General features: G+C 39.5%; 1 protein-coding gene across 1 annotated transcript in view; it reads right to left on the bottom strand.

Moving 5' to 3' along the window:
- Positions 1-977: 977 nt before the first annotated feature.
- The window catches only part of tet1 (tet methylcytosine dioxygenase 1), a 36,792-nt gene continuing 27,660 nt past the window's right edge, over positions 978-10,109 (bottom strand). Inside the window, exons 5-12 of the mRNA XM_080036895.1 lie at positions 9,853-9,946; positions 8,642-8,850; positions 7,905-8,055; positions 6,831-6,920; positions 6,291-6,428; positions 5,742-5,918; positions 4,767-4,911; positions 978-4,442 (exon numbers count right to left, since the gene is read on the bottom strand). Of these exons, the coding sequence (XP_079893021.1) occupies positions 3,448-4,442; positions 4,767-4,911; positions 5,742-5,918; positions 6,291-6,428; positions 6,831-6,920; positions 7,905-8,055; positions 8,642-8,850; positions 9,853-9,946 (1,999 nt within the window). The 3' untranslated portion in view covers positions 978-3,447. The remainder of the gene's footprint in view (positions 4,443-4,766; positions 4,912-5,741; positions 5,919-6,290; positions 6,429-6,830; positions 6,921-7,904; positions 8,056-8,641; positions 8,851-9,852; positions 9,947-10,109) is intronic.

The raw sequence follows: 10,109 nt of genomic DNA, 5'->3' as shown, positions 1-10,109 counted from the left end.
TTATTCTGAAATGATCTTTTCTGCATTCTGAGTACATTTTGTCCTTACAGTATATTTCTAATACTAAAATAAGTAAAATGTTGAAAGCAGGACTTCTTCTAAGGTGTTTTTACACTGGGGTATTTCTATATTTACCTAGGCCCATGATATTTACCTATGAAAAAGATCTGTGTCCTCCTTCCACACAGCTGCTTTTATTCAGTGGCTGCAGGATGCCAACTCAGTTTTGAGTTATACCGATAACGCAGCATGATTTGCAACGATGGAAAAATGTGATCGCTACCTTCCAACTTAATTCTTGTCCAACTACAAGGCATGTGTGAAGCTCTGCTATAGCACAACAGACAGAACACATTGATTCAGGATAAAACGGCGCATAAAGCTTGGAATTAAACCATTAATATAGAAAAAATAAACTTTTCTTCCATCAATTTATCTTTCTGACTTTTAAGATTGACAAAATGACAAGTGCAGACCTTGGAGCAGTGTGTTGGAGCATTGTCTCAATACTTTTTATTGTATTAATGTGTTTGGGTTATGCTGCAATTTTGATGATTTTTATGCACATTTTCTTTAGATTTGACTTCAACTCCTGAAAAACTCTTGTGTTATTTAGTAAGTTATCTCTCTGAGTCACTGGGAAATGTGTTTTTAAAATCCTAAATAGCCTTTATAGATAGATCAGGAGTTCCGCAGCAGTTAGTCATCATACCGTATAAAAATTGGGGAAATTCCAAAAGAAGAGAAAAAAAATGTAACACTTTTTATTGGCTAAGTTTTTTGAACAAAAATGTACCAAACTATTTGGATTGTTAAAAACAGATGGGCCTTCTTAATAATATGCTAAGAAATATTCACATATATCTGAACCGAACCGTGACAAAATGTGGAAGCTTTCAGCTTACACACTCACACACACACACACACACACACAAATCAACAAATCAGGAGAGATTAAATCGTTATCAGGTCCAAAATATAAATATGACTTTATTTCACAATCCCGAAAGAGATCAGCCATCCATAAAAGGAATGCTAAATTGAGTCTCTTCTCAAGTCTAAAAACTGGATATACTTTCAGCAACATACAGTAATTCAGTTTCAAAATAAGCAAGATCATCCGTTGTCTAAAACACCATTAACAGTACAGTAAAAACAATATGGTTCACATACATATTTACACATTTTCTACTAATAATTTTTTTTTTCCTTTCATAATTTTTGAATGCTGGTGCTAGTTGTTAGTTCCTCGTCAATACAAAGACATTTCATAGTGGACTGAGAGCGTCCCGATCAAAAGAATAATGAATAAGTCTATCTCTGTCGTGTTTTTGAAAATTTTCTTAACTGTTTACATTCATTTCATTCTGCGTGTGTGTGTGTGTTGTGACTTTTTGAGAGTGACATTTTCATGTGGAAGACATTTGAATTTGAAATGGACATCTTGTTATAGTTACAGAATAGTTTGCCTTTTCTTTTTACTGTTACTTAAACGTCATTGATCAGTGGTGTGCCGTCAGCCAGTAATCGTCCAGAGAAATTATAAAACTTTTCAATAATATAACAGAGATCAGTGTGTGTGCAGAGTTTTTAAAAATAAGCACCATGCATGCACCTTTCAGTATATAATCAGGTCAGACCCATGATTATGCACCTTGAAATCTTATCTTGTTAGCACCAAAAATAATTCAAGAGTGTATTGAAAGACGTCTCTCAGAGGAAACGTTTATACCACCAGTGTTAGTGTGAATATCCAACAATATTGTGCTGACATTTGTATCAACGATTTCTTAAAAAGAAGAGCGTGTCTTTCTTGGGAAATAAAAATCCTGATTCAACAAGAGTTTGCACCAACCCACTTAATCAGACCCTGTAAAAATAATAAAAGAGCTATCTGTAAACAAAGTCTTCACTAAGGTCGAGCACCCGAAATCGTCCTAGGCAAATTGTCTGAGTGGGATCTGATGTTTTTTAAGTGGTTTTTCTGACAAAAGCAGAGAGGAAGAAGAAGAAAGAAAAATAAGTAGTTTGATTAGTCAGCACCGGCTAATACAGTTTTGTGTTCAAATCCAGAGTGTGGACTTTAAAAAAAAAATGGCAAGATTCAGTTGACGTATGTATGTGACATTTTGTGATGTCTGTATAAAAACAGAGCTGTCATTAGCACCATTTAAAATGTACAGTGAGTTTTTTGAGATCCTATAATCACACTTGTGCCCTGTGAAAGACGTTTTGAAATCCTTGTTTTCCTCCTCAAGTCAAGTGCTAATAATAACGATAAGCACTTCCTTGTTGCAGCATTACCATGATTCCTCATTATGCTTTTTTAAGTTTAAAATTTCAATCGATATGTATGACATTTTTTTCCATTCCAATGAATGAAAATCAAATAATAAATCTGAAATACTGTTCAAAAATAAAACCGGGGTTCATGCTAAAAAACTGTCATATATATCTCTATCTGTACATACATATTCAGGCCTATGAATAAATTGAACTTTTCAAGTTCAATTTTTAGGAAAACAAAAAAAAGTGCTTCTTAATATGCCATACATAATCTGTGGATAATAGACAAACAATCCAGACAAAGAGAAAAAAAAATTAACAAAACAATAAAACCAGGAAAAAAAAGTACATTTCTTTTTTCAACTGCCCAAAGAAGTCTGAGGCAGCGGAAGTAAAAGCACGATGCTACATGTGACAATCTGAAGTAAATATATGAACAATATTAGTCTTGTTTTTCTACATTATGTGATGTAATAATGAGTTTGCTAAACAGAGGATACAGTGACAATGGCACCAATTTTAAAAGTCAACAAGATTCATCCTATGACAGTTGAACTATTGCCTGAAAAATAAAGAGCAGAGTCTGACTGTACAATGTAAAATTCTGAGAGTCAACACATAATGCAGGTTATCAAAGAAAATCTTGCAGTAAACAGGCTTGCACCAGGAATTAAATAGAAATCGTTATGATCCGAATAAATAATCACATCTTATTTTTTTTTTGTTTTTGTTCTTAATCGTGTGTATATAAAACCAGTTTAAAAACGTCTTTTTTAAAAATGCTTCAAAGCACCATCTCTTAACGATAAAAACAACACCCTAAAACTCACAGTTAAAAAAGCAGACAAACTTTGGTCTTCCCCGTCGCTTTCCAAAGGAAGGGCAAAGAGAACAGACAGGATATTAGAAAAAGCACAATGAAAAACGATGTAAAAATGAGAGTAGCAGTTTGAAGTTGATTGAGGTAAGGCAGAAGCACAGGGTGTAGGAGTTCTTGTGTAAGTGTGTCTATATTGTCTGTGTTCATTTGTGTGTGTGTGTGTGTGTGTCTGTCTGTCTGTCCCTTCGTGTGTGTGTGTGTGTGTGTGTGTGTCTGTCTGTCTGTCCCTTCGTGTGTGTGTGTGTGTGTGTGTGTGTGCGCATGCGTCGAAAACACGTCGACTAAGTCCAGCGATTGTAGGGCCCCGTCACTTGAGTGAGTGCGTACGGGGACACAGTTATAACCCCGTCTCTGGGTAGAGTGCATGTCTGACGCGTGGGCACAGTCAAGTTCCTCCTGGCCTCCTCTGTCTGCCCCGTTTCCTCCTCTAACGCCCCACTCCCCTTCCCATTCGTCCCTAAAGCTTCTTCCATCCTTAACCTCTCGGCCTCCTCTTCGCGCTCCCGTTCCCGCTTGGCCATTTTAGCGTCCCACATGGCCATACCGTGTCCCGGTTCGCTGAGGGACTTGTGCTGGTAGAAGACCAACGAAATACGGGTTGGGTGGCTTCGGTCCGGCCGTAGTATAGGCGTGGTAGCGTGTAGCTCCCGCCGCGCGCACTCGATCATAATGGAACCGTGCGACGGAGCCACGGCAACACCACCTATATTGTTGTCGAGGAAGTTGTGTTCGCTGTCCGACCAAACCTCTTCCTGCTTTAGTTCCTCGGGCTCAAACGTGGGAGGAGTTTCTGGGGGAAGATGGTGAGGGTGAGATGGGTGTGGAGGTAGGCCATGAGCGGGGCCGTTACCCCTGACCTGTCCCGGGACAACGTGGAGGCCGTTGAGCCGGCTGAAGAGGCCCTCGGAGGTAGGACGCGGGGACATAGAGCAGTGCACCTCGTTGGGCTCAGTTTTAAAGGTGTTGGGGTAGTCGCTATTGGCTTGATGATGTTGTGGAGGTATTCGTCTCTGGTCTGGAGAATAGCCGTTCATAGAGTCGCCGGGTGTCTTATAGTTGAGAGCAGAGCCGTTCTGTCCATACGGGACGCCAGGCAGCCCGTGGTGGTGGTTAGGGGGCGTGGCCTCCATCGGTGGGGCAACACGACCATCCAGAGGGGGTACGCTGCTGGTGCTCTGGTTGTAAGTGCTGGCTTGGTTCGGTTGGTTCGGTGGGTATCTCCCCCCGACACTGGCAGGGCGGTATGGGGAGTTGTTGTAGTGGGCCTGTTGCTCTGCTGTGGTTGAATAAAAATACATTTATTTTTAAAACACTGAAATGGCAATCAAGAAAATATGAAACGTTTTGACCATATTGAATCACATACAGTATTAACAGGTATATCCAGGTTAAATATAACAAGTTAAATGTAAGACTTTTTAATCCTTAAATGCCACTTAAAATTGACTGTAATGCCAATGCGATATAATGAAAAATCTGTATGCATTTTAAGGTGCTGATTTTATAGGCAATAAAAAAATGGAAGACTTTTGTAAAGGAAATTCAACACCTTGTCGACTAAAATAAAAACTTTTAAGGCCTTATTATTTGGATTCATTACCTTTGTTGGGTGTTTCGCTCTTGACTTTCCCCGGAGTGCCAGGCGTGAGCCCGAGCTTCTTCTCCAGTTTGTCTGCCTGAGCCTTCAGACGAGCCTCCTGGCGGATCTTACGGGCCGACTTCACCGGCTCAGCCAACAGACGGACCTGATGAATGCAAAAAAAACAAACAACAACAAACATTTAAAAGATGATGAATTGTAGAAGAAAATCATTTAAAAAAAGTTTGTATTATAATAAAAGCTGGAAATGTAGTAACGTGCCAATAACGTAATACAATTTATGAACCAATAATGGCCGCGTTTCCCAGATTCGATCGTTCTTTGGGACCAAAGAAGGGTCGAAAGAAGGGTTCGCCAAAGAAGGAGCGCTAAGATACGGGTGTTTCCCAGATGGCTTCTTAAGTCCATTAAAACATTTTTTTTCTCTACTATTAGTCTATGTTTCTTGCGCCAGTGGTCCGCATTGAGCATTGTTTTATTATTTCAAAAAGTGGAGGAAATAAATTTCCCTGACGCGGCATGATCACTGACGATTTGGTCGCTAAGAAGGTTGAAAGAGTGGGTCAGCTCCGTCTTACAGTTCCGTCTTAGTGAAAGAGCTACTTTCGCTAAGAACGAATCTGGGAAACGCATTCTTCTTTCACAGCGTTCTTAAGAGCGCTCCAAAGAAGTACTTAGCCCAAAGAGGCTCTTAACGAATCTGGGAAACGCGGCCAATGTCAGAACTTATTGCCAATAAAATGATTGGCAAAAAAAGTTATTGTACTATTGCTTCAGGAATTTTATTACGTTATTGGCAAGTTACTTTATTATAGTCTGACAAAAAAGGAAAGGAAAAATTATTATGTCATCAACAGTTACATTATTGGCTGCCATTTCTTGATCTGTTCTGTTGCAAAAGAAGGGCTCAAACTACTGATGTTAAGGAATAAGAGGAAAAATAACATAATAACAATCACAAAAACCTGCCCTGACCTCTCTGGGAAAGGCAGACAGAGACTGCAGAGCGCCACCCTTCTGCTTGGCCCACTGGCCCTCCACCCGGCCAAACTCGTCCCGTTCAGAGATCCTGTAGAGAGGCAGGACGTGCAGCTGCTCGTCCTCTGGGATGTTACGCACCGCACGGTTATCTTCCTTGGTTAAAGTGCAAACCTGAGAAAAGGACAAGAGATTCAAGATTGTTTACTGTCATATGCACAACAATTACAGAGCAGTCGCAGGCAATGAAATTCTTTAGTCTTGGGCTCCTTCAACACAGTGCAATATAAAGAAAAAGTAAAAGTATAAGAGAAACACAAGTATGAAAGCTGAGACCTAAATAACAAAACTAAATAAATGTACAATGTAAACAGACATACAGTATTTATCCAGATGTCGACTGTTTTCAGACTTTTTTCAGGGCATACACAGTACATACAGGTATCTGATCTTGAAGAGAATTTCACTGATTTTGAAAAGTGTGATTTTGACACCAAGTGCTCTCCATCATCGCTGACTCCACCTGTAAGACATATGCGTTCTTACCACAGTGCTGCCGTTGTTCATGTTCTGCGTGTCCTTGTGAGCGTGGGCACAGAAGTCCACGCAGGCCGTGACCCCAGAGAAGGGCCGGCCCTCCTTCCTGCCCAACCGACAGTCCTCAGCCAAGTGCTCATTCTCCACCTAGGAGAGTGAAGACAGGAAAAGAGTTTGGTTTGTTCAGGTATTTTTGCTTGTAAAAGTTGCAAGAGAAGGGTACACTCCCAAATGTTGATCTCATAAATAATATTAAACAAATAAGCCACTCAATATACTGTAGTTTAAAAGAAACATGCAAATGTAGATGGGATGTTTTGTGTGTAGTGTTTGTGTAATGTATGATATTTGTGTGTTGTGATTGATGTGATGTGTAAATTGTATCTTCACAACACAAACAACAGGACGCCAGGTGGTATAGCTCCTAGCTTATGCTAAAGCTAATGGGGATCCTGACTTAAAATCAGTTCTGTTAGAATTGTACTGATACTACCCCGATGGAGCATTTGATTATCAGAGGTGAGTGTAGCAGCTGGTAGTGTTTCATACCTGGTTCTGAAAGGCCTCTGGAGCCAGTTGTTTGTAGAGTGGTGCCAGGTCAGTGGCTAGACCCTGAAGGTTGCTCTCAATCTTCTCCTCCTATACAGGTAAGGGACACATTTAGGGACGTTAGGTTGAATAACATCTGATTTGAAAATTTAAAAAAATAATTATTCCATGTCTGTAAGAGTCAATAAGCAAATAATTGATTAATGATAAATATATAGTTAAAAATGATTCAAATTTGCTAGAAGTTATTTCATTAAAACTAATAATTCTATTCAAAATGGTTAAGATTGCTTGTGAATAATGAGACAGAGTGCCACTCCATTGTCATATCCAACATAAGCCACTAGGAGGCGAATTTTTTGGCAATGATTTGATCACTACAGCTTACCCTGAAAATAAAAAATGGAAATCTGAACCAGAAGTAACAAGTCTGGATGTTATTTGAGATTCAAACTTCAGTTTAACATCACATATAAGTGACTAAGGTGGCACTCTTTCAACTCTGGAATATTGCTAAAGTACGGCCATTCCTGTCCCAGCAAGATGAGGAAAATCTCATTCATGCTTTTATTTTAAGTAGGTAAGCGAACTGAAACTATGCTGTTTCCTAATTACTCTTTTTATGTATTCACTGATTTATTATTTTATAGACTATGTCTTTCTATGTAGTCGATCTTTTCAAAAATGCCTTGCAGTGTTAAGCATTTATATTTCTACTCTATTTTATCTTTTTCTTTTACTAATTATTTTACTTCTATTATTGTCATGTCTATGTTCATTTTATGTCTATTCTAATGTGAATATTGTACTGCATCTAATTGTTTGTTTCATTGTAAAGCCCTTAAAGCTGCAATCTTTGCATTAAAGGTTCTATACAAATAAAGTTTATTCTAATTATTACAGTTATCGTTAACTGAGAAGCAACATCATTTTAAAAACTGAAGCTACATATTCAGCTAAACATAATTACAAGAAGCAAGCACACAAACAATCTCAAACCATCACTATAGCAACATGGAAAAACAGAAAGGAAAGAAAGACGATAAAATTCTTCTAGGATTCTCAGTCCCTCACCTGCTCCGGGTAGTCTCCATGGAGGCGAAACTTGCGTGGCACTTTGCTCCGGGCAAACTTACAGCCGTTGAAGTACATACTCCAGGAGCAGCCGAAGGAAAAGGACGCTCCACAGGTGTCAGAGTCCAACCCCTGGCAGGCACACGTACGACTGCAGAGAAGGGAAGATACAGGAACCAAAACGAAAACTGCTATGAAGAAATGTCATTGTAAATCAACAGGAGGACAGATGGATGGCTCAGTAGGTAACACTATTGTCTTTTGGTTACGGGATATAAGGGTTCAATTTCCGGTCAGGGCAAAAGTCCAGTATGGGTCCTTAAGGCAAGACCCTTAAAGATGGAGTCAGCGATTCTGGAGAAAGCTTGTATTCAAAATACATTTTTGTCAAAATCAGTGAATATCTCCTCACGGTCCGCTACCTGTCCATACTGTGTGAGCGCTAAAATAAATTCCAGTGCTCATATACAGCCTAGGCTCTGTAAACAGGCATGTTTCTAGATATGGTGTGCCCCTTTGTTTACATACACTTTGTAGATTTTTTTTTTTCAGCGCACACACACACATTATAGACGTGTAGCGGATTGTGAGGATACTGTTTATTCACTGATTCTGACAAAAAGGGATTTTGACAACAAGCGTTCTCCAGAATCACTGACTCCACCGTTAATTAACTGCCTACCTCCAGTTGAAGCTGTATATAATGTAATAATGTAACGTAATGATTAAGGACTCACTCTTCATTGAGGGCACAGCGCCGGCTGGTGGGCGAGCCGTATTTAAACAGAGTGTTGGTGAGTTCCTGGTAGAGATGGTCTGCTACGGGCCGGGGGATCCCCTCCCAGGCCAGGATGAGGATGACCAACACCGCCGTGTCGCAGTAGTGACCGGGACGCCGGCGCACTAAACACAACAGCTTCTCCTCCTCACTGCCACGACGCACCACCTGATTGGGCAAGAGAAAACAGATGAGCAAATATAGTAATAACAAGCATTTTTTTAAATGACATCACAAAAGTATGAATTCATACTCAGTTAGTAATTCTGGAGAATGCTTGTTTTCAAAATCACTTTTTAGTAAAAAAATCAGTGAATTATCTCCTCACGATCCGTTAATACACAGCTTATGCTCTGTAAACTGAAGGGTATAAAAAAAACAAAGGGGCCCACCGTATAGCAACATGCCAGTTTACAGAGCGTAGGCTGTGTATCAAAACTGGATTAATTTTTTTTTTTTTTAAGAATACAGGTCACTTTTAATGGGTTTGAAGCACCATGATTGACTTGCCAAACCACGAGATTGGGTTTTAAGACAATACTTAAATAAATTGGCAATGTGTAATTTGTCTACACCTAAACTGCTACACAATGTCAGAAAAACTTATATGATATGCGATAGATGGCATTGTTGAATATTGCGATGACAATATCACTTGCGCTATAAATAGAAAAATACTTAAATATACAGTGTCAATGTCTTTCTGCTTTGAGGTCACTGCCAACATAGACCCCAGGCAGTTAGTAGCCTATGCAGACACTGAAAAAAATGGAATACAAAGTATATGCATTATTTCCATTCTAACAACATGATTTTATCCGTCATTATTATTTATTGATCATTTAAGCAAAAGCCGTTATATTGACAGGCAGAGCGTGAATGCATGGCACATGGAATCGACTAACATTTATTACAACGCAAGCAGTCTTTGCTCATATCTTGAATGGTGATAACAATACATTTTCGATGTATTGGACAGCCCTAAATGAAGTTGGAGTTGGTTATTTTTAGGATAGGGTAACATGCTGTGGTTGAGGTAAGGGTGAGAATCTGGGAGTGACTTCCGCCCTCTGCCCCTTAAATACATTATGAACACAAGAACGTCTAAACATACAAGAAGAGATATATATATATTCAGACATTTTAGCAAACAAAACACCAGCCACATACCCATTTAGCTATCGGACACCCCTGGGAGCTCCTTCCCTCTTTCCCAGTGTAAACAACAACCTCCATCCTCACTGCCTTGCCTTTGGAACCGTACCTGTGACATATGACACACATGAGAGAAACAATACATGTCCATTATACAGATGGTAAGATTAACATGAAGAACAAACTCTTCATGAGAATTATGGGGTCCATTTTTGGCTCGCAATACTCCGCCCCCATAGACACTTTGAACTGTCTGAGTGTGAAACTAAATG

The sequence above is a fragment of the Ammodytes marinus genome (genome assembly GCF_949987685.1).
Source record: "Ammodytes marinus genome assembly, chromosome: 11".
Taxonomy (NCBI): Eukaryota; Metazoa; Chordata; class Actinopteri; order Uranoscopiformes; family Ammodytidae; genus Ammodytes; species Ammodytes marinus.
This window is presented reverse-complemented; position numbering and strand designations above follow the sequence as displayed.